This window comes from Bombus pascuorum, chromosome 11 (genome assembly GCF_905332965.1).
Source record: "Bombus pascuorum chromosome 11, iyBomPasc1.1, whole genome shotgun sequence".
Lineage (NCBI taxonomy): Eukaryota > Metazoa > Arthropoda > Insecta > Hymenoptera > Apidae > Bombus > Bombus pascuorum.
The window spans coordinates 1,662,174-1,688,423 of record NC_083498.1 but is presented as its reverse complement, the minus strand read 5'-3'; the positions used below and the strand labels follow the sequence as shown (position 1 = coordinate 1,688,423).

The following is a 26,250-nucleotide window of genomic DNA, read 5'->3' as shown; positions in this document are numbered from 1 at the left end:
TATATGAGCAAAGTCTAAAATGCCAGATCCATTTCTATCGCTTTCGACAACTGATTTTAATATTACATATGTAATTCTTATATCTGCCGTAGCAAATCGCAGAGGGCGTAAGGAACAATAACCTTTTCCGATGTCGGTATTTCAGAATGTGAAACATGAAAGTATCATATTTATCATAGCGTCAGGTAAGTCTATCCTGTATTTAGTCAATGGTGGCACAGACATCTCGTCTGTAATCTGTAACAGAAGCAAGGGTGGGGGCTACTATCTATTAATGTTCTGATACACTGAATTATCAAAGTATTATAACTTATTTCACAATCCCACGTAAACTGTTCGGGATGTGCACTTACGTTTCGCTTTAATATATTTATAGTATAATTAAAAATTAAGGTATGTATTAAAAATACTCAATGTTTCTTTTTAAATATGCCGAATTTCACTCGTCAATTTTCTAACGGAACGTATTAAAAATATGAAACGCGACGTTGCATGGGAAAAATCGCATAAATAAATAGTTAACAAAAGAAAGGAGAATACATAGTAAGTGATAAAGACAGTGTCAGGGAATGAAATGTGTCGAGAAAGAGGAAGAATAAGAGCTAACGATCAAGTGCATAAATTTATGTATGTCGTATATACATATGTATACATATATATATGCATATATGAAATAAAGGGAGAATGTCAGCACTTGTTTTGCATTGAAGATTATTTAATTACAATATCTACATTAACATGTATCGAATCTACTGATCAAATTTTTATGATAATTTGGAAGGAAAACATGTAGAAATAAACAAAAACATCCAATACATATAGATAATATTATCTTTCTTTTAGATGAACGTATATTTTCTTGGTGCTAATAATATGAAACAACTGATTAATAATTATTTTGAAGCCAAAGAACCATGGCAAATAGTGACTATAACCAGTACAACCATCCTTGCCACAGTTTGGTTATGGAATTTTGTCTTTCAAGATGAGAGTATGATTATTTGTAATGTATACTAACATTTAAAAATTTGTAATGAATAGCAAATTTTGTTTTCTAGGTTTGGTAGAAAGAGCAAAGAAGCAACTGTTTAGTTTAAGGAATTTTATACCTGCTATTAGAAATAAAATTGATCAAGAATTAGATAAGATTAATCAAACGTTCGAACAAGAAACATTACAAAGAATAAAAGATATTCCTTTCACTGTGAAACTTCCAGAGAAAAGTTTAGAACCGAAAGAAATATTAGAAAGAATTAAAAAATGTGTTCAATTAGGTAACAAATTAAAAAAAATTTATTATAGTATACCAATATATATAATATATATAGCATATTGTTATTTAGGTGATTATGATTGGAGAAATGGTAAAGTATCTGGAGCTATATATAGGGTTGATACTAATCTTCTACAATTAATGGGAGATATTTATAGCATTGCATCATATACAAATCCATTACATCCTGATATTTTTCCTGGTATATGTAAGATGGAAGCAGAAGTGGTGAGAATAGTTTGTAATTTGTTCCATGGAGATGAAGATTCTTGTGGCACTGTAAGTTGTTTTCATTTTAAAATGCTGATTGATCGAACTAACTTAAGATATGCTAAAATGTTTTCAGATGACCAGCGGTGGTACAGAATCAATTTTATTGGCATGTAAAACATATAGGGATTATGCAAAGAATGTGAAAGGTATAAAAAATCCAGAAATAGTAATGCCTGTAACAGCACATTCCGCTTTTGATAAAGCTGCTCAGTACTTAAAACTTAAAGTACGTTCTGTCCCTGTCAACCAACATAGCTATACTGCTTGTATTAAATCTATGGAAAAAGCTATTACAAGGAATACAATAATGGTATATAGGAAATAACTTTCAAAATAGATTCAAATTAATGCATTAGAATTAATGTAATATTTATAATAGTTAATAGGCTCAACACCAAACTTTCCATATGGAACAATGGATAATATTAAAGCAATTTCTGATCTAGGAATAAAATACAATATTCCAGTTCATGTTGATGCTTGTCTCGGTGGATTTTTAATTTGTTTCATGCCAAATGCAGGTTTTAATGTACCACCTTGTGACTTTAGACTTTCTGGAGTTACAAGTATATCGGTTGATACGCATAAAGTACATAAATAATATTACAATTATACATACAATGTTAATTAATTTTATTTAATAATACAGGTGTTTTATATTACTTTATTTCTTTCAGTATGCATATGCTCCGAAAGGTTCTTCGCTTATTCTTTATAGAAATAAAAAGTTAAGACATTGTCAATATACTATAACAACCGATTGGCCTGGTGGTATATATGGTTCGCCAACTGTAAGTGGTTCAAGAGCTGGTGGAATTATAGCATCATGTTGGGCTACATTAATGTATTTTGGTTATAATGAATATTTAGAATCGACAAAGAAAATTATAGAAACTACTAAATATATTGAACAACGGTACGTATTTGAATTTTTTGTCAAATCTGTTAAACTGTATAATCGAATATTTGGAATTGATCGCAGATTGAGAAAGTTAGATGGAATTTTTATTTTTGGTACTCCGGCTACTTCAGTTATAGCATTAGGGTCAAATGATTTTCACATTTATAAACTTTCGGAAGCTCTAAATGTAAGAGGATGGAATTTGAATACACTTCAGTTCCCGTGTGGCATACATCTTTGTGTTACATATGTCCATACACAATTAGGTGTAGCAGATCAATTTTTAAGTGACGTTGAAACTGAATTAAGTATAATATTAAAAAATCCAGAAGCTCCTGTTGATGGAAAGGTGAATACAACTATTAAGTAATTTTTATATAAATACTATATACAATATCCTTTTTCAGTTTGCAATTTATGGAATGAGTCAAAGCATACCAGACAGAAGTATTGTTGGCGATTTCGCAAAATGTTTCCTAGATTCTATATACTTTACGCCAGAAAATGATACAATGGTTAATAAAGGATCAAGTACCTAAATTAATTGCACTATTAGCTTACTTTTTACAAAGTCAAATGTAAGAGTAAAAAAGAAATGAAAAAAAAATAACATTAAATTTCTGAAATCTCTTATACAATTTTAATTGAAAAATCTAATCAACCCATATATATTTTAAAAGATTGAATTTAAAAAATAAAATAGAATTCAAGACCATATAGAATTATGAACATATACGTATAAATGGAATATTTTGTACAATGCAATGGCGTTTTGAACTATTTAAACATATACTTTTAAAGTACAAAACTTTATTCTAATCAATTTTTTTTTAATAGACGATATCTTGTTTAATAGCAGTATTTTTACGCATTTCATAAAATATACAATACATATACATATATTCCATTATAGATTTTTAATACATCCATGTGTACAATTCTTTTGGTACTTTTTATAGAATATTTTATAGAATATTTTATACATTTTTATAATGTTCGTTCTGATATTATATTACATAACTACATCAAATGTAGGTAATAAAAACGTACTAAATGTTAATTACATTACTAGTAATAATAATGTATAATTTGGTGCCATATATTTTTATATGCTTGGCAATGGAATTATTGAGAATAAAGAATTGAAATAATGTATTAATCTTATCACCCTTCCATAAAACAGTAATTTCCTTAATTACAGTAGACTCCCGTATAACGTAAGTCCTTACAACGCAAATTCCTATAACGTGCCAAATAATAAAAAACAGAAATTACCTGATTTATGAATTAAATCTGTTTTAGCTGAGCGTTAGGTTCTTTTCTAGATCGTTACCGGCTTCTGATGTTTTATCGTCGTCTTGTTTTTTGATGGGATCACTCTTAAAATATAACGGTACGAGTATCAGTGCTAAAAAAATGCATGAAGAATCACTAATGTATCAATGTCATGTATTCATAATTCGAGAAAGCTTACACTTAAAATATGTATGTATACATAATACAGAAGTATTTTGTAAATTATGTTTATAAAAGAAGTCAATTTAAGGACATGATGGATGAAATTAGAAAGAAAAAGATCTTAAAACAGAAATGCATTTCTATTAAAGAAAAAGTTGCAATGTTAGATCAGCTGAATTGTGGAGAAAAAGTAGAAGATATTTTTTATGTACATTAATAATATATTTTTTTTAATCAACTTCGTATATGTGCCATTTATTTTTAAAATACTATCCTATTTGAAATTTATTTAATCTTTTTCCGATTTCAGCCCATAAATTTTCAATCGGATTTATGTCTGGACTTTGCGGTGGAGTAATTAGCATCTGCAGTGTGTTATATATGATCCATTCTTTCACAATTCTAGCAATATGCTTAAGATCATTATCTTGTTGGAAGTGGAAATCTTCCAATAATCCTAATTTACGGGCACTTCCTTTCAGGTTATTTTTTAAAATATTTGAATACTTATATTTATCAAGTATTCCATCAATAAATATCAAATTTGCAGTGCCACTGGCACCCATGCACCCCCACACCATGACCGATCCACCTCCGTGTTTCACTGTTTGATGTAAATGTCGAATTTCCAATTTCGTATTTGGTTTTCTCCACAAATAATTTTGACCATCTGAGCCAAAAATGTTGAACTTTGACTCGTCCGCACAGATGACTTTGTCCCAAAAAGAATTATCTTTATCAATATAGGTATTTGCAAAAGTCAATCTTTTTTTATGATTTACCACATTAATATATGGCTTCTTTCGCGGTACTCTGCCATGAAAATCATTGTTTCGTAAGATTGGTCGACATAATTCCGGGTGAACTTCTTTATGAAACATATCAGCTACCATACTTGCGAGTTGAGGAGCGAACGTAGTAGGATTTTTTTTAATTCGCGCATAATAACTTTCTCTCTTCCAGTCAATTTCTTTGGTCGACCTGATCGAGCTTTGTTTGCAAGTGTTCCCTCATTCTTTGACTTTTTTATGGTATAATGTATTGTGGATTTATTTCTGTTCACAATTTCGGCAATCTCGTTATATGATTTGCCGTCCTCGTGTAATCGGAATATTATTTCTCTTTCACACTTTTGTTTCAGACTTTTTGGTATTCATTTTAAATACTATTGTGCACACTTTTACGTTACTGTTACTGAAACGATATCCTAACATCAAGTGAACGTGCCAATATTTTCATTTAGCAATGATGTTTATATTCGGTATAAAGGAAGATGAAAAACTATCAACAGTGTTACAGCGTTCTAATACTTTTCTGAGACACTTATCATGAATATTTCTAATAAATGTATCATAACTCCTGTCTATATTATTGAATCGTTGTCACATTTTACTGATGTAGTCTTGAGACTTTTCCGTCACTATAGATACCAAATTGTTTTAACAAATTAGTTTAGTACACCTCATCTTATTAATTGAAATTTGTAAGTGTAAGTGTTCAAATACTTTCGTGAGCCACTGTATATGAAATCACGTTATGCAGATGCGAATTCGTAAATAAATCCCATAGTCCAGGAAAATAAAAGAAAGTTAGTATCAGTTAAATTAAAGCTTTATAAATTTTCAACTTATCATCATTATTTGTATATTATTTTTCTCATTGTTTAACGCAATAATAAAAATTTTATACAAAAAATCTAAGCATTGTAATATTACTGTACAATACCACCTATTGACAAAATCCGCAATCACTTAGTTGCCAACCCAATAGTACACAATACATACATACATACATACATACATACAACATTTTCTTAGTTTTGGATTAAAGAATACAGTATTTATCAATGATTGTAATTACTAATGTATTATTCTGAAAAAGAGCCATATATCACATACACAAAAATACTTACAAAATATGTATATGCCAAAGAATACTAGATATACCACGACGTAGCGGGACCTGCTTTAGAACTCTTCACTATGTCGTTGCTGTAGTATCCCTCCCCTGTATCATAAATTTTATTTTCTTTATTTTCCATATCCAGAAATTTTATGTTTTATTCACCGAGTTATTAATTCTTGTTCTGGTGTTACTCACCCTTTGCACCCTGCCCTGACCAAAGCCAGTGCAGGGTGACAAAGAATCCCAACGTGATAGTAATGTGAATGATCTTGGCAGGGATGGGCCTGCCAACTTCACCAAAATTCTCCACCACAGATCGACAAACCAGCAGGTACCCAAAAGTCCCAGCCACAAGCCTCCCATGTAGTCACCGACTATAGGCAAACATCAGTCCCACAGGAGTTTCCCATGATGCCGTCCTATGTTTTGGGAACTCATACCTGCCTTGTGCTCTCCAACATAGTATGCAATGCTATATTATTTTCTTCATTATTATGGATGAATCCTGCAGACAGATATTCAAATGAGCTTTTAATTCTGAGAAATCCCTTTAAAAATAACAAACAAACAAAAATATTTGAATGTGCATACATATAAAATTTCATTATTTTGTCAGATGCAAATTATAGAAAACCTTTTAACTGGGAAGTTTGTTAAGAGTTTGAAAAAGCAAAACATAATATAAATATGGTCTTTTTTTAGCTTCAAGAAAGTAACTTCATAAAATTTTGTAATAGACAATTAAATTAACATTAATTACATTTGTAGTAAAATTATTTACGCTTGTTTAATAATGTGACATTCTAAGTACTGAGAATGTTTAAATAAGATATACTTATAATAGTAGAAAATTAAAGTGTAGATGTGTGCCATCTGTTCATGTTTAACAAGAATTGAAAGAGTAGACAACTTAGTCAAGTTCATAAGTGATGATATTAATATATGCTTTGATATGAAATTGACTTTACCACGCTCTTGAGACTAGTTATAAGGACAAATATCAACACAATTTTTTTAATATTACCAACAGTTTTGTTCATCCATTTTATTATATAATTCGCTGTATGAATTGCTCCTGACTTATTCTTGAAAAAATAATGCTATGTATCACAATCGTTCACATGGAATATCATATATGCATATTGTTACCTGTCATGAAGACATTTTTTGATAATTATTTAGAAAGGGATATATCTCACCGATTTCGATGAGCCTGAAATATGTTGTCAATTTCAACATTCTTTTCCTATACATATAATCACCGTTTGGACTTAGTTTCCAAGATATTCGCAAAAAAACTTCAATTTAATTTAGATTGATTACACTTCATTCTGGGGTAAGTAGATGGCCATATTTTTATAACCTAGCCCGAACCTAACCTAAATCTAAATTTAAATCATTGAAGAGAAAGATAACCATCTTCAATAATGTATAAATAAATAAAGAAAAATGAGGGTTATAAGTTGAGCTAGAATAGTGAAATAATGTTTGATGAATCGATTAAAGTATGAAATGTTAATGATGTACTTTATTCTAATCCTCAATTGCTTGAAAATGTAAAAGATATACTTACCACCATTGAAAAATTGTTTACAAAACGAAGGTTTATAGAATAAATTGTTAAACAATACATATAGTTTTAAACATAAACTGTTTTGAAACTTGAAAACTATAGCCGAGCGGCGGTTATATTTATATGTACTTTGCGGTATCGGAAAGATGACTAACGGTACAGTACAAGGACAAGGTACTGCTCTGTATTGTTTCGGTTGTATATGTGACACTTTCGGTTTATTGACCGCGTGCTTATCATTATGATTGTGCTATGTGAAATATCCAATTAGACCCACATTCCTTACGTTAGACATTTTTCTAGCAATGCATAATACATACATATAGGAAAATCATCAGAATATTGACTTTTATAACATTTACAAATTATGCATTTTCCGAAAAACTTTCTCAAGAACGGTTTTTTATATGTGTACGAAATATATAAGAGGAGAAATGTGTACTTATGTATACATACATACTCATATGTACCTATATCTTTAATATTTAGCGATTCATGATACAATGATTAGGAATTAATCACGTATAGCGTAAGGACAAATACAATGCTGGCATTGGTTTAGTAAAAAACTCCGGTTTACCCATATTAACGAAGTGTTAAACTATGAGTGAGTTCAGTTTGGAAATACTTCTCGTTTAACTATTTCTACGAAGAGCTCAAGGATGTGCGTTATCATTACTATTGTGAGCGATCATTTTGGAATAATACCAATTCCTTGGATGTTGGATTGAAATTAAAATAAAGTTGGGTTAGGTGATTTGGTACTATAGAAGAATAAAACGTTTGAACACACCTGACAAATGTCACTATTATTTCGTTTGAATTATTCTCTATAAAATTATAATTATATACTTTAAAATGATCTTTGCTAATTGTAGACGCTTTGTTAAACATATCAATCCTTGTCAATACGTTACTAATATTTATTATTTATACATATATATAATGTTTACATAAGACACATTACATATACGAATTAAATATTACATATACTTTCCGGTTAATAATAATCGAAATAATTTATTAATATTTTACAACGAGTATGTTTTCTTACATTGTACATACACCGGTTTATTATAAGCAGCACTTAAGATAGCACGTGGAGACCGCAAGGGAGCGACATACGAAGCATAGCATACGACGATATGCAAAAAGAGAGTCTATTGTTCGATGCTCACGCTCGAGCCTCGTATTTCGTACTTTGGGCGCCATCTAACTATTAGGTTGTCCGAAAAGTTTCTTTCGTTTTATAAAAAAATAATAGACGCACAATGTTTTTTGTTTTATATTAGTTTATTGAATTATGCACGAACATAATAATAGAAATATAATGAAATGTATCATATCTAATTCATATATATAATAATATATAATATATATAATATAATATAATATATAATAATATATATATATATAATATATATAATATAATTTTGATAACTATATAATACTAGCCACAATACTGTAACTTAGATTACAAGTATTCATCAAGAACAAAATGAAAATTAGAAGTGTGGCTAACGTAGCGTATGCACAAGTAATTGAAAATTACATACATATTGCCATGCGACCGATATCGGTCGATCAAAAGCTCGATAATTCCTGATTGGAACTTCCTCGCTGCCAATTCGGTTATGGTTATAATCGAGCTATCCGGCTCGAAGACGTCAGATTCGTATGTTGATTCAACATTACCACCCAACCAGCTCTCCTGTCACGTACGACCTTTCGATTAAGTTAATTATTTTGAAACAGGAGGCCATTGCTATGAACGTGTATTGTCAATGATATAGCTCGCATGAATAATAAATAGGAATGTAATATGCCTAGCAGTAAGTAGTAAACCAAAAAAATGTGATTAAACCAAAAAAATTTTGATGCTATTAGCGATTAAAGTAGTTGGGATAATTAAAAGGATTAGAAAGAAAGGGAAAAAACTGTTACTAGGGGCAGCAATTTAATAAAGATATTTTATGAGTGAAAGATGATACAACGAAGAAAAATCAAATGGAGATTGGAAACAGATTATTAAATATACTTAGTGATGTTCGATTAAGTGTAATACGTCCAGAGAGGAGTTGAAATACTGCCTCTAAATTAGAATAAGATTTTCATAATTTACGGGAGGAATATCAATTCGATATAAGCTAGAGCGACGATATTAATTGACAAATTTTTAATATCTTTCTAAATTGATTCATAGAAAATTAATTACGTCTATTAATTATACCGAGGATACATATGGTCATTATTTTCATTTGATATGCTCGACGATAATGTGGAAATAATGACTTGACCTACGGGTAGTAAATTTTATATAATGGTTAATACAATTAAAGTAATGTTTAAAAGCGGTCCTTATTAGAAGAATCTTCAAGAAATACAATATATTAAAACTGTTAAAACCTTTGTTTTCATTGTCAGAGAGATAAAATTTTAGCTCTATTAGGTTACATGAAATATGTAAATCAAAATAATTATTAAAAAAATAATTTCATACTGATATTTTTTCTATAAAACGTTATACATATTGGTTAAATGATTAATAAACGATTAACTCTTCCAATGAACAACATTTATAATGAGGAATATTTTACCTATTTTTTGAAAATTTAACGAACTTCGGTTCCAAAATAATATGTGAAAATACTAAAGAAGATAAAATGCATTATTTTAAAAATGTATGTTTTTATGTAATTATGTATATTATATTTTTTATGATTATAATATTATATAAAATTCACTTAACATATGAATTTAACGTATAGCTTAATAGACTCTCACACTTGTGACTATAACTTATATTGTTAGTAAAGTTTGGAGAAAATTGTATAATTAGAGCGCAAAATCTACAGGTATATGTATATATAGCTATGTATGTTAAATCTATGTATGATAAAATGAGAGATACATGTTGGCTGTTATAATTTCCACTAGATAATAGCTCGATAAATACTGTACATACCTTATCCTACATGATACAGACATCACAAAACCTTTTTATACTTGAGATCATTCAAGAGATCCATTACCTTTACGCGTCTACTATTTTATCTGTTATCTCTCTGCGTTCTTAAAACCTAGACACGTTTATAACCATTTCGCATGTTCTGTTTGCATTAGTATGTAATTATATAATTACGCGTAAATTTATTTCGTAACATCATTTTGAAAATTGAAGCAAATTTTAGATTTTTGATATTTTTTTCAATTCATACGACTATTTACAACCGATTGAAATGTTCCTTCGCCTTTCAAGAAATATATCGAAGAATATCGCGAATAGGGAATGAAACGAAATTTTGAGAAAGTATTTAGTATTATATGAAAGAAGCCATAAAGGGAAAAGACATTTTCATTTTGAACGAATGGCTTGCGCAACGAAGGCGATGCACGTGATTTTTAGCTGAAAGTTGCAAGAAGCATGAAAGCAAGAGAGAAAACGTTGCTTCTGTTGGCGATTGTTACTCGATCCGTGCGAATGGAAATAACGTGAGCAATCAAACAACTACGGTGAAACGAATGTCGTGGTCGAATTGTTTCATAGAAAAATGATTTTTCACTTTCGTAAAACTAGGAATCCGTTATTGAAATGGCATTGCGTCGTTTTGTCTTTTGGTGCGTTCTCCTTTGTTTTTGCTTTGATAAAAATTCCTTGAAGCTTTTACGTGCGATTATTGAAGGAAATATCATTCATTTTCTGTTTTCTGTTCGTCGTGTGACGAAAAGATAGGAAAAATTTTCAAGTATGGTATAGGTCCAGATCGCAAAGGTTTCTAATTAATTTATAAATCCTCTTGGAATGAAATCACTTAATAATCAGCATAACCGTTTCGGTCGACATTTCATTGGTTTAAAAGCTTTCCAAATATCAAAGTACAATTAAAAGTTTCAATTTATCGTATCGTGCTTGTCTTTGTAAACACATATTCGACAACAAACCGATGACTATGTACGTGTAACCGGTATATAACACCGTAGAAACATTTAATTTTAGAACACTACTGACTGGTTTTATTAATTGAGGAGTCAGATTAAAGGAGATTCGCTTTTCTTTTTTTAATTATGTATCTCATTGGTTTATTTTGAATGTCGAACAAACAAAGGAAATTATGATCAATATATCATTTTGAAAGAGAACAATTATCTAGGAACAATCTCGAGACACAAGTAGATCTCTTATCTTTAGATACGTGGGTCTCGCAGAAAAACGAAGACACAAGTATAGTAACGAAGATGAAGAGAAGAATGGTATAAAGTATAAAAGGAGGAAAAGTCGATGTTCGAAGTGGAGAGAAGTTGGCAATAGAGTACCAATGGCTGGTCACGGATAGGCTAGAGGAGGTTAGCGTTTCGAGTACGCGCTCTGCGTCCAAGCGTCGCGTCGCGTCGCGACGTGCGAGTATTGCGAGACGTCGTCGATCAGTATCGTGGAAGCGCGCGTCCCGTACCGCTCGGGCAACCCTTAAATCGCGTGCAACATTTCACAAAGAACGACGTTTCGTCATCGACGTGTGAAATTATTTGCAAACGAATCAAGTTTACGTCGAGATCTTGACATACCGGTGAGTCTTTTGTCCCAAAATTTTTCTTCCGATTGATAAAAACACAAGAAAAAAAGAATAAAGAAGAAAGAGCGTAGGAAACGAACGAATAATATTTAAGAAAAAATGCTTAAGAAAAATGGAAGGAAAATATAGGATAAGTAGGTAATATACGGCGAAAAAAGTGTTATGAAAATACAGACTGAGAAAAACAGCGTCGGCTTTAGCACGTCCATTAACAGTGACATCGAGCAGATTTACAATTGGTTTTCCAAGTTATAATATGCTAGGTTATAGGAAGTATCGGATTAGTCTTGCTTCACGAAACAAATATCACTGATAAACATATCGCGTCGAATCTATTACAACGTATATTCTTTACTTTTTCGCGAGCAATTGAAAGTCGTTACCTGCGATCTATGTGTACAGCTGAAATTTTCATTGTAAAATACGTGACAAGTTAATCATTTCGAAGAAGTAAATCCTATAGTCTCGGGTATTGTGCCTTGTGCCTAAAACACACTGTTCTCGTTATTTCTCTTTTTATCGTATCGTATACAATAAAATGATAAATCGTTGATGCATTGACGGATACCATGAAACTAGATCTGAGATTTACCATTGTAAAAATAAAGGAATACAACTTTAAATAGATGAAACCGATAAATTCTTCGCGGAGCAAAGCGCTTGTGAAATTGAAACACGACGTTGTGTCGCCTCGCGACTACAAACTGTCCAGCTATTCTTCGAGTCATGGAATCGACGAAATGCGTGTGCGTGCGTGTATGCGTGCATACTATTACGTACATATATAAAAATATAAAACTCAATTGTTCCATGTGAAGTGGTTTAAACGACGTAGCAATCAGCTTTCGTTATCAATGAATTTTCCGTGGTCGAACGTTGCCAAAAAAACAAGGTGTCAAAGAAATTGAAAGAAAGTTTTCGCGAGTTGTAAAATGAAGAACTTGGACGTGTTCCGTTCTTTAATACACCTTGGTCCAAGTTCTTGGAAGACTTATTAACGTTGTTACACAGGCATCTCTAGAATTTCTCGTCGTTACGTTATCGAATATCTGTATCGAGATCGAAGAAAGCTTGGAAGCGTCGAAACTTTGATTCAAAGCATTCGCAAGTAGCGAAAGGAGAGTGCTGCAGTCGTGAAAATTTCAAAGAGTGCAATCTGTGGCGTGGGAAGGGTGAAGTAGTTTGGTGAAACGTGCGCGGTAAATGAAGATATTCACCCATCGCGTCGGCGAATCGACGATCACGAACGATCTATAAACTCATCTGGTACACGGTTCCGCGTAATTGGGTCGAATGAAATTTTCGTCGAACCCCAATGGTTTGCAAATGGTTCGCAAATTAATGGTGTAAAATGCATTTTAAGCGGAGTATACGATCCTACATACTGCATCGTTAATATCTAGCGGATGTTGAAAACTGTGCATCGTCTACTGTGGTAAATATTATGCCTAGCTACATTTCCAATCGTAGAAACGTTGTAGTGAAACTCGAACCAACTAAAATTTACTTCTATGTTTCGATCGTTTGCCTTCTGTCCAGCGAAGAACCAACAAAGAACCAGCGACTACTTTATGATCTGAAACACTTAGTTTTGGAGCTTTCTGCCGCGCCGCCATTGTTAAACCAGATAGGTACATATCATCTTATCACAAATTATGTGCGCGGCTCGTCCGTTGTTTAATTGCCTTTCCAACGATGTCTGTTCGTAGTATACGCTCGACGTACATACATATTCCGTGATCTTTTACTAATCCATGAAAATAAACGCGGACGACGCGGGAGGTTTGAAAGATTTTACACGAACGTGCTCGTACGGATTCGTATCTGTGGTGGAAAATCACGCATCGGAGGAAAGCCGGGTACGCGTCGATCCTGTAATGAAAACTGACAGTGTGTGACGAGGCGGGAGTTTCGACGGTTCTACCGGCGATTTCATAATTACGACAATTTATGAACAACCACCAGCGGATCGCAATCTGTTCAAACTATATTTAATAACATTCAATGTCACGTGGGTGTAATTAAATTTTCCGAAATACACGACCAGCTGATTCGTCTTCAAATAAAATGTAATGATTTTGGAAACTTGAAATTTTTACGACGTTTATGTTCCCTAGTAGCCAATCTGAAAGATTTGTTGCACACTAAACCGAGAAAAGCCTCGGAGGAAAAGTGATACAAGCGATACTAAACGATATTTAATTCGAGAAAACCGTAACTAATCTTGAAATAGTTTAATAGAGAAATTTGTATGTTTTTAAACGTTAAAACACATAGACTTTTGTACTCATAAAAGTGAAAAAATATACGACAAAGTCCTTTAGATTTAGATGCGCATGTCATATATATACGCTTTTCGCATATGTCTCACTTTTGGAAATAATGCTCTTGTATTGTTTTTTCACTGATGTAAAGCTTCATTAAAGGAATAGAAAGAAATCGAAGCTGATATTTAGTGTATCGTAGAAAAGAGCTAGCGTGCTTCTACATTCGTGGTCCAATGAAAACCCCTTTTCGTATGAAATGGAGGTGAACAGAGAAAGGAAAGTTGATACGCATCGCTGTAATATGTATGTGTATTCCGAAGTCGACGGGGTTAACGGTTAGGTTAAGCGCGTCGCGACGATTCAAGGGGAAATGATCGTTGCCAACAAATGTAATTCTTGTTGGCGAACTTGTAAATCTGTCTAATTTATGTTACCGAGGGTCGTCGGGGCTCGATCTTGATGCGCCCGCGAGCGTAAAGGAACGATAACATTGCTTATTTAAAAAAAATCGCCGCTACGATTACCCAGCAATTTTATTATGCTAAAAAGGGACCGTGTGCTGATCATCGTATCAAACATCGATCGTCGATCAATTGTCACGATACTCGTGTTCTGTATCAGCGGGACATCGAGGATGTATTCGCTGTTCGCGTCAATCGGGTCTAATAAGTACTCGCTACTGCTCGAAAATTATTTTACCGAATAATACCTATGGCAACGATGTCCTTTCCTGAAATAACTAATGCAATGGGAAAGTAATAAACGAGTGGTGATAAAATGCAAAAAATAACGGAATCTATCAACTGTGGTAGAAGACAAAGATCAGGCTAGATTTGTTCGGAAAAGACGATGTCTCTTTCTTTTTGACTTTTGACGAATAAGTTTCTTACAACGATATGGCATTGAATAAATTAAACGTCGACGATGCTCGATTGAAATTTTCTATCGTTCCTCGATAAGAATTTTACTTAGGTACTTTACGTTAATATATTTTTCGACGTCAATTTATATCATTCTAAAGTTAATGGTTCAGACTTGAAGATTGTATAAAACACAATAATATCTCGCTCTACTTTCTGGATAGTCTTAGGTTCGTTGTCAGCTTGTAATATTCTTTTGTATGACAGTTAATCGTTTCTAAATGAACAGAATTTACTTTATAGATATCGATTAATAACCTCATTAACTCTATGAATACAGCTGCGATAAGTTGTGATGTAAATAGTTACTAGCTAATTCTAATTCTGTACAGAACATCCTCAGTTTTTTACGGTTATTTTATGCATTTCGATGCAAATTCGTTCACCGATATGCTATTCATCGACGTAGATCGTCTTTTTCATAAAAAATCGTGCTACTAAACTTGCTACATCAATGTAAAAGCTATCTTTATGGCAATATAAAGATATAAATTTACGTTGCATTCAAACATAATTGATTTACCTGAGAGTCAGGCGAGCTATTAGATTTAATTCTTCGCCTTTTTTCTAACTGTTCGAATGCTAAGTTTATTACATACTAGTTTCGATCCGAATTTCGTTGCAATTCGTTCAACTGTTTTATATAGATCACAGTTTTAATTATAACACATTAATTTTAAATATGGATCAACTTTGGAAATGTAATAAAGAATTCCATGTGGGAGAATCGTTGTTTCACGAGATCTCTTCTCGTTTCCCGCATTGTCGACGATTGTACCAATATTTGCTGTAAATTATAATCTGTATACATATTACTTTAGCAATAGTATAATCGCATGATATTTAACACGAGGTATCTACTTATGAATTTAATATACATGAGTTTAATATGTATGTATGAAAAATACATCTTACGAAATATTAATCATATTCACATACTACTACATTAATATTATAAAACAGCGCAAGTAATCAACTGCTGCTCTGCTGGAATATACATATGCAAAATGCATTCTCATTTGAGATATTATCAAGCTCAGAATTCTAACTACGGTAATGTAATGTATATTCATCTATACATTCTGTTGTTGTTGTTGAATCGGAAATTCACGCTATGATTTTATCGAATTCTGTTCTTGTTACAATTTGTTACGATATTTTGAAATTCTTTCGATAATTTACACATTTCTTTTTTACGTATTTTTCTTACATATTACTTATTTCGTATAGAACGTTACTGTAATTTTTAATAACATTTCAGCAGTTGGAAAGTGCAGCCCTATATCGCTGTCAATTGAAACCATAGAAAAGTTTTCCATTCATTTTTAATCGGTTAATTCTTCGTTAAATCGCCATCACCATCACCGATGGTTTATAGTGTTAGTTAAGATGGTGTTATGCCGTAAAAGGAACAACAAGGATGAAAGGTATCCCTCCGATAGAAATAAGTAACCAGTCAAGAAAAAAGTAAAAAATAAACGAATAAACAATTTAACCACTACGTTTTCTGTTTCTGCTTAACAAAACACGGCAACGAAAGAAGACGAAAAACGAGAGATTACAGTTTGAAATTCTATTCATTTTTTTATCGTATTTTAATTACTATGAAACTCATAAACACATATGGTTTATAAACGTAGACTATGTCTATTGCGTAACAAAGATTATGCAATCTATGAACCTCAAATTTTATGATATATCTACAGGTATACTTATATACTTGATAATTGCCATTATTATATATATACACGTGACACTAAGTTGTGACTTTACAGCGATGGCACTGAATGCTAGAACAGTGCATTCAATTGTAGCCCTTCTCCTTCATAAAGAAAAAAATCATGACTTTCTGCCACGTGGAAACGTACCGTAATAGTAAGTAGTAAGTAGTAAGTAAGTAGTAAGTAAGCAAAACATTTAAATATTGATAAATAAATTAAAATATGTTATTTTACACAAACTAATACAAAAGTAGCTGTTGACTAAATTCTAACGAAGATTCATATTGATCGTCGTAATATGTTACATATACATTGGTGATAGCGCCGAGACAGATATTCTTGTCAAGAAGTCAATGAAATCATATGGTTTGACAGTTTCGGAATCCTGTTAAGAGCGTCGATCACTGCCATTGCAAAGGACAATGCGATCGAGAATCACGAATCTAGGGACATTTCTGATCAAGTCCAGTTCAAATCTACTGTAGTTCACTGATTATTGTTCACGAGTTTCAATCGAGGAACGCTGATAAACCGAGCATTCTGTCAAGTGCACTATCCACTGTACGTGATATCGGAAAGAGACCACTGCCTGCTGTCTCGTCGGAAAAGATGAGAGGAAAAAAAGAGTCGACAGATTAAATATCAGATACATTTCTTCATTTTGAAGAATAACATTATTGTCGTTTCGTTCCTATATCGCGTAATCGACAGCCCAAAGAGAGTTTATTGTTATTGTTAGAATAGGCACGTGAAATGTAGGCAACATGGAAAGATGAGAAATAGTACCAGATTTATGGATGAAGTATAAGTATAAAGCATTCGAGATACGCCTGAAATGTGAATAATAGCATCGGAAAAGATACTTTGATTAAAATCTATCTATCAGAGAGATAAAAAGTGTAGTGCATGACCCAGGAGATTCTGGTATGTCAAAAAAATCTGTATAGCGGTATTTATCCAGGAAAAAGTATTGTGCCGTTTGTCATTCGACGTTGGTAAAATTCTTCCAATACTGAGATTAGTACGTTGTTATGGTTGTTATTTTAAACGGCTGACCTTTTAGACTTATACTTTGGACCTCTATACCTTGGGGTACGATGCATTACCTACAACAAAAAAATTTAATACTCCAAAAATAGTTAACGTTTTTTATACGTGACATAATACTGTTTGCATAGATGTACATTTTGACACGTCTTGTCCCCATTTCTTATTGAATTATTGTCCTGTTCAATTATTATATCGATTTATGTGTTAATTAAAACGTTTAATTGACCACCACTGATCAGGACAATGGGGCAAACACCGTGTTACAATTATCAATTTCCTACATAATTATTGTGGTTTACCAGAATCATCGATTAAGTTTGCGTCCTGTGTCGTAAGTGAATGTGTATCGTTTTTAAATATTCACTAGGATTGAACGGGGAGTATGTAATATCTCAGGTTTCATAACTTGTACAAAAATCATGGTATTTTAACGGGTGAAGAACACAGATCATACTTAAATATAATTATGTTACTACAGTTTTATTTGTAATATTTTGTTACGTCGTACATTTTCTATACTCGTAACCGATAATTGTTTTCTTTACCACCTGTCTCTTTTAACCCTCTTGCCGTTGGTACCTAGCCCAGAGTCGCTATTGTACATCCGTGGCTCCGTGGTTTTCCCGAAAAATACCTTCATCTGATATTTTGGTTTTTCATTTCTAATAAGATTTTAACAAATTTAACGACACCTTATTTTTATAAAATAAGTTTTTATAGCAGAGAAGATTTCTTTTGGACTAACGAACAGAAATATGTTGTATGCTTTGCTTTAGTAATAAAATTTTCAGTATTTTTAAGAAAAATATGTTAGTTAATAAATAAGTGTCTTGAAAAATGCATATTTCCCAAAACATTTTTGACCAGTGCATAGAAAATTTGAAAGCTGCTAAGAGGTTGAACGATCGAGACGAGTTTTAGAAAAGCGTCATGAAAGCATCCTGTGTTCGACTGTTCAACTTTCAAGATGTTCTTCAGATTTTAGGGATGGAAGGCTTGAAAATTCAATTTCGTAGCATGTCACTTAAAAAGCGACGCGACGCGTAATCGCTATGCGATTAGACATGTAAATGTCATTGAAATATTTGGAGGAAAATGGTATAATCGAATATACTGTTTATAATAAATTAATAATATAGCATAGATCGAATCTTAATCTCGCGACTGGTTTGGTCACGAGTGACCACGATAGTGCCTGGGTTAGATACGTTAACCGTGCAAGACCACTGATAGCCTTTAGCACGTGAAATATATCTAAAAAAAAAATTTAATTCTACTAGTTAATAATACTATTTAACAGCTGTTTCTATTTGATGCAACAACTATCGAGAATCGCGATATATGAAATTTATAGCCGAGATCGGATTCGTAAACCATGACGGGAAAGTTGTTACTTATAATATACTCGTATCGTTTCTTGCGGTTGTGGATTGAATCGCCGAATTAATAGAAGTGAATTGCCGTAAGGCTATACGATGCATAAGTATTCTAGCCGGAGGCCTGTCAGAATGCCTGGAAGCACGGAAGTTTGACGAAGGTTGGTCGTCGGATGGTAATAAATCTTATTATCTTAGTGAATCCGGGCTAATACATCGGGTACTTTGTGTCGCGAATTCAGCTCGAGAAGCCCGGAATATTTCTCTATGCGAGAAAGGAACATGATTATTTATGAGCGTTTTAACTGCCCTGCAAATCTCAATTCGCACTTAGTATGGTGAAGAATCAGTTAATATTTATTTATTCGTTAAAATGTCTTAAAAGAACAATTATGTATATATTGATATATGTTGAACAGTTGATAACAATATTAATTACTAATACTGGTGATATTTATGATCCTGTGTTTCCGTTCCTATTAGAGATACACGATGTAAGTAATGGAATTCGAAATTTACTAAAGGAATTTAATACCATTCGTATTAACCATAAGGTGTTAATTTAGAGCTACAGAGTTTTCTCATTTTTAAAACCTTCGAATTATGATATTTTCCACAAATACATGTCAAGTATTTACTATATGTATGTGTAGTGTATGCTATCGAGACAGATCGATCGTGAGTATTCTTTGAAAGATTTTTTCGAGTAACGGATAGTTGTGAAAGGAGAATGAAAATGAGTAAACATGGAAAGATTAAAATAGGCCAAGCTAGCGCACACGAACACAAACATAAGAGCGTTTGGCTCGATTTGAAAACTAGCGTATAACGTGCCATAGTCGCAGTTAGTTTCTGGTCTCATCCGCGAAACTATTTTAAGAGTTTTAAAGTCCTAAATGGTGAATTCCATCATTTCGCAAAAGCTTTGAGATAATATGCACGTTTGTATATTTCTGATTTTGTGATGTTGCGAAGGATATACGGGTAAATATACCGAAAAGGGTACGTCTCGTTGATTTCAATGACTTTAAAATACGTTATAGAGAACAACATTTAGAATAACTTTATATTCATAAAAATGGCTTCGATGTTTTCCATTATGGTTGTAAAGTTGAATTTGCTTCGGGTTAAATAATACATGAACAAACAATGCTGTAAGAAATTTAGGGCTTAGTATATCATTATATATTAATTAGAAACATTTCGACCATAATATCGAAAGACGCAGTTATGCGGTTACTATAGTTAAAACGCCGTTGAAATAAAAATTCAACGACATACCCGGCATGTTATTTGATTATTGATTTCTTATTCTTTAATTAATTTGTAACACAGACTCGATTCCGATACTACGATGAATGCTATTTCTGAATTCTACGCATATCCCGAGTTGACAGACAATTTACCTATTATTAAGCGACAATACAAGCGACAATAAGTAAGAGGTTATTACCAGGTAATTTAACATTGTAAATCGGGTTGAGGACTTTTCGAAGATTGGAGTTAGGTTGTTTTGATCGTGTTTTAACGGCAAGCGCCTGCCGTACACTGATCTTACAAGCAAAGTTATTTGGACGTTTAACAAATTGAAATTGGAATTCTTTAGAAGAATTTCTATACCTTTTAATATTAATTCTCGGATTAGAAAGTTTAGACTTATGCACATTTAACTGCCAAGACATAGTGCAACCAATAAGAACGTTATGAAAGAATGAGAGAGATGGAGAATGCTTCCACATTTTTTTTACAGAGAACGCGATATTTCAAATTAATCTATAAAGTTTCTAGAAACTTTTATGTCATAAAACTACTTGCGCAACTTTTCTCATAGAAAATTGCGTTTCTTTTTCAAGTTTTATAAAAAATACTCTAAAAGTATTTGTATATGACAAATCATAAATACAGAAGACACAAGTAATTATTTGAATTTTTTATCGAAATATATCAACCTCTTTGCCAAGCAGTAAAATACAAACCGTAAATTTAAGAATATTACGGTTATTTTGCTTTTGTACTTAGGATACAACTAGCAATTGAAAGTATTATACGCATGTATATACTTATAATAAAATTAATTTTATTATCATGGGGGACGATTTTTTACTACATACATTAGTATATTAATACTATATATACTTACTTATATACATATACTTATTGTATTATGTATGCACTTGCATTATTTAACACACATTGATTTATATGTATAGGCGACCAACATGTGTATAATTCTGATGTGTACTACACGATAGCCGATGAATTTATAGATGTATTAAATTTTAATTCGGACATTAAGCTAATTCTGACAAGGTACTCGTTGATTGACTGTTAATTTGAAGTGTTGCAAATAATCGATTCTGATTTCTCTTTAGTTGTAAGTATCGTAGCGAGTAGGTGCGAAATTTTGACCGGTCAGGCCAATCGAAATATAATCTTTGTTGTTATACATACTATGTACGTACGATGTATATCCCTTCACTGTATCTCAACGCTGCCCATCTAAACTTTGTTTATCAAATCGAGAGACGTTTCCTTTATCTCATATAACCCTTGGGAGTTATAAAACACTGCGCGTAAAGCGCTAAAATAGCGGTAAAACAGAAAATGTGAGGAATCGATTACTCTTTTGATCGTTGCTTAGAAAGTGGACCTTTGAACAGCCAAAATATAACAACTTTTTAGTGACAATTTTTTATCTTAAATTCAAGAGAAAAACATTCTAGTTGCAGATATTTAGAAATACTATATCGTTTTGAGAGTGAATTTTTGCAGATTTCAAAATTTATACTTTTTGGCATTTATCGGTCGTTTCGTATCGCGAATCAACACATACGGATGTGTATTGCGTGCAGAAACTTTTTGTTACTATCTAGATTCTGTCGTTCTTTGTTTTTTCTAATTACGGCCCCCATGTGAAACGTAGACTTGGTCGGAATGAAGTTTTTCAATACATTTAAAAAGATAGATTATTTTATATAGATGTAGGAGGGAGTTATTACCAAGGGACTAATAGGATAATCACTATCTGAAAACCGTTGTCAACGGTTTGGAAATATCAATTGATGTCATCATATTTTACGCTTATTATACATCGTAGATGCGTTGACAAACGTTTGAAAATTTTTGTCACATGTAACCATCATTTTGAAAAACTAATAAGCTTCAAATAATAGAAATATCTCGCATGCCACGTTAATTATATTATACTGTCTATTGTATTATGGTATAGTAGAAACTAAAATAACGGAAGTACGATATATAATACAACATGCGTGTAATGGATTTACTTAACTGGGATTTATTTTTTACTGGAAAATGAATATCGTATGATAACGCTAGATATATCGAACGATATCCGTCACGAATACCTTTTCGAAAAAGTATTCGTACCGTAAATTTACATATCGAAAGATCCTTACCTACTCAGATAGCATTTGAACATGATGCGTTACGAATGACTAAGATAAAATTCATACTTGTTAGAAGAATATGTCGAAACAATAATTTTTTATTATTACAGTTGAAACAAAATAATTGTATTTATCTTTTATTAACGTTCTAAGTCGCTTCGCTAATTTTCCAAACCGCTAATTTATTTATTATATGTTATATTATATTACATTATATTATATTGTATTGTATTTTATTTTATCATTATATCAGATGATATTTCGTTTTGTCGAAAAAGGAAAGATTAAGGAATGTAAAATTCTCGATAAATTGTGATTTATAAATAGAATGACAATCAAAAAAAATTGATTTTTCGATAAAAAGAAAAGTGCGGATTTTATTGCAACATAACTTTTCGTATCGTATAATGCATAAAATGACATATGCATAACACGGAAGAAATAGATTGAAAGCGGTTTATGAAAGAGGTGACGATGACAAGTGCAAACGTAAGAAAGTTTCAAATTACGTACTACGAATCGAATCATATGTGAAATACACATTTCTAATAAATGTCTCATCGTGCTATCTATTTACGTATCTTATAAATAATGCTATAAACGCAATAGTTCATTCTGACAAAATATCTTGAAAAAAAAAGTATTCAAACATCATTTCGTTCTTTACATTACAAAACCATTGTGTAACAGCTAATTAAAACACGCGACACGCATTTGGGAACATGCGATATGTTAATTACTTTTATCGTTGTCGGAACGTTGTGAAACAGACAATGCGAACAAAGCAACAAAACGATAAAAACGAATATGAGCTTTAATTAATTAAATTGCATCGGTATCGGATATAATTCTTTTATCTTCTTGCGTAATTTTAAGTCGTAAGCTACTGTATACACATAGTTATGTGTATTAACTGTGTAAGCATAGCGATTAGTACAAGGAAAATGGAAAACTAATATTAATATGTTTGTGGCAATTGTAATTATGTATTTCAATTACGTAATTCAGAGGTATAACTTTCAAGTTTTATCTTGTCGCAAATTTCTTAGCATTAAAATTTCAGACTCAACCTTTCAGTATAACGTGTAAAGATTTTAATTAAAATTACGAAGTAAAATTGGAAGCTTTCTCTCTAAATTAACAATGCGTATTTTACATTATTAACATTACACTGCATGGTTATACCGCATAAGCTAACGTTGCATCAACGAAATGACTCTGGCGAATACGCAGCAGGTTGGTTTGTGCATTGTGCACTCTCCCTTCGCTCGTACCTTATCGCATTCTATACGTTTATATTTTATATATTGAGAAAGCGTAACGTCGCGACGTCGCGACGTCTCATCTTTTAGAAACTCACTCGAAAATTCCTTGTTGCGATTTAATTAATCCAAATCCAATTCCTATTAATATGATATGCTAGTAAAAAAGATATATTAAGATTAAGGGAACTTTCGCAGCGAACGTAATTCCATTTGTATAATTCCAATTGTGATGTTTGATAGTGCGATTGCATTGATAGACGAATTATAAAAGTAATCCAATATTCTCTTTAGCAGTTGTTCAATGAAGAAAATGTGCAAACAAAATATCGATCAACATATTGCACAAGTTTGTTAAAACGATGTAAAGAGAAATGCTAAAGATTTGAAGACGAGAAAATATAAAGGAAAACACTTGCTAAATGTTTCTTAATTAAAGGATGCTTGGCGTGTGACCTTATAAATTTTGCGTGAACGAATGATAATTAATATTATTTTTACATCGTATACTTCATCCAAAGGATTGATAGATAGGTAGAAATTTCATAAATTTCATCCACATCCGAGCGCTGCATCCCAGGAAGAGTGAAAGAGATCAACTCGTAAACTATTTTTTTTTTATTATTATTGTTATTTAATTTGTACTTTACAATTTGTCCAGCTGGACATTTGGTAAATTTTTCTAACTAAATTGCTAAATGCTATGTGGATGGCTATCCCCAGCGGGATACCAGCGGAATTCGAGTTTGACTATTTTATTTCTTTAGTGAGGCCAGTGGGGTGTTTTCTTTTTAGTTTTCTTTCTATGAGTGTTTTGCTCGCTTCAGCAGCCAGCTGGTTTGGACGTATTGCCGTTCTTTCCTTGTACTTCTCTGCGTACCTGCCGATTTCTTCTTTGACCCTTGGTACTTTTAAGTCTTTGCGTATATTCTCGTTTCTGACATACTATGGGGCGTTGACTACTGTTCTCAGCATCTTCGATTTCGTAAACTATGTAACACAATTTTTGTTTAAAAGTATGAAAAATGTAATTGGGGGAAACGTAATTAGAAATTTCCTGAGAAGCAGCAGTGTGCTTCGCGCATTTGCGTTTGGACGAAACTGGTCGAAATGTGGCATACGGATACTAAGTACAACTCGAGAAATTCAACGTGACCCGATGTGTGTTACGTAACATAGTTACGAACGATCGAGACCGTAAGGTGGAGAATCCCTGGGATATCCATAACTCAGTTGTCATACACAAATTTTGGGATGGTTTGAAATATCGTAGCAAATCTAGCAGCTAGGCGAGATCACGAGGATTTACCCGCGATAGTCGTATGAATGAGTGGAGAAGACGTCGCGTCGTTCGCAGATTCGGCAAATAATTTACGATTGATCGATCGCTTTCTAACGATCTCTTCTTTGGCTGAATCCTATCTTCGATCTTGCTTACTTGCTCAAATTAATCAGGGGGCGGGGATCGTAAGATAAAATACATAATAATTTCCGGACATATTAAATTGAAAAGTTTGAAAAACTACTTAAACTCGATTTCGAATCGTGCTTCATAAAGTGATGTTCACATTTCTCCAAAAGTGTCGCGTTTCAAGTACAAAAGTTATAATGAATCGATTTAACTATGCAGTTCGGTCGTGCCGTCTACAACGATATTTTCCGCCGATTCTGGCGTTTTTTTTTTAAGATTTTTGAGAAAAGATATCGAAAATAATAGTTGTAGAAGAGGGATAAGAAAGAAGGGAGAAGAAGGAAAAGAAAGGAAACGCAGATTCAGTGTTTTATGAGACTAGGTCGACGGCGTTTGTTAAGATTAAGAATGTCATTCGTGGCTGATATAATTGGATCTTAAGTTTAGGAGAATCAAGAGGGAGACACAGACCTTTAGAAACAGCGAAAAAGAAAGAAAAAGAAAAGGAAAGGACGAAGAGCAAAACGTAACGAAGAGACAAGCGGGAGCCGTATGATGATATCTGTCGTAATCAAGGATCCTTTATTTCGTCTGTACGATCTTTCAACGTTCATTTCCACAAAAGTAATCTCCCTTTCATTTTGTATACATATAAGTCTGTTATCTGGTTGAAAGTTCCGCGTTGAAAGTCCGACCTGGTATGCCGCGATATTTATGTATCACGTGCCTTTGATCTCGAATCCTTCGAGAGTTCAAAAAGATGAAGGAGGAGGCTACCGAAATCTTTTCTCGGAAAAGAACAGTCTCGAGAGTGTTTGTCTTTAGCGAAACTGATGTTGAATTCACGTTTGGATGCTTCGGTTGCCTTGAATTTTTAAC

General features: G+C 32.5%; 1 protein-coding gene and 1 long non-coding RNA gene across 3 annotated transcripts; one reads left to right on the top strand and one right to left on the bottom strand.

Moving 5' to 3' along the window:
* The first annotated feature begins 162 nt into the window (after positions 1-162).
* LOC132911685 (sphingosine-1-phosphate lyase) lies at positions 163-3,349 on the top strand. 2 transcript variants are annotated; one of them, XM_060968486.1, is made up of 9 exons: positions 163-185; positions 844-991; positions 1,059-1,274; positions 1,344-1,552; positions 1,620-1,856; positions 1,926-2,135; positions 2,224-2,462; positions 2,529-2,796; positions 2,855-3,349. In XM_060968486.1, exons 2-9 carry the CDS (start codon positions 844-846, stop codon positions 2,984-2,986), a joined length of 1,659 nt encoding a protein of 552 aa, XP_060824469.1. In that variant the 5' UTR covers positions 163-185; the 3' UTR covers positions 2,987-3,349. The 2 variants fall into 2 exon arrangements, with proteins under 2 accessions (XP_060824469.1, XP_060824468.1); XM_060968485.1 differs by lacking the exon at positions 163-185 and adding an exon at positions 200-393.
* Positions 3,350-3,356: 7 nt separating this feature from the next.
* Positions 3,357-7,533, bottom strand: LOC132911719 (uncharacterized). The gene is made up of 3 exons (XR_009659067.1): positions 7,384-7,533; positions 5,818-6,315; positions 3,357-3,855 (listed from the first exon to the last, which is right to left on the bottom strand). It is a non-coding gene; the product is annotated as an uncharacterized LOC132911719 (long non-coding RNA).
* Positions 7,534-26,250: the final 18,717 nt, after the last annotated feature.

Coding starts and splice junctions, on each gene's coding strand:
- LOC132911685 (XM_060968486.1), top strand. CDS start 844: ATGAACGTATATTTTCTTGGTGCTAATAATATGAAACAACTGATTAAT. Junction 1,857..1,925: donor TTACAAGGAATACAATAATG/GTATATAGGAAA, acceptor TATTTATAATAG/TTAATAGGCTCAACACCAAA. Junction 2,463..2,528: donor ACTAAATATATTGAACAACG/GTACGTATTTGA, acceptor AATTGATCGCAG/ATTGAGAAAGTTAGATGGAA.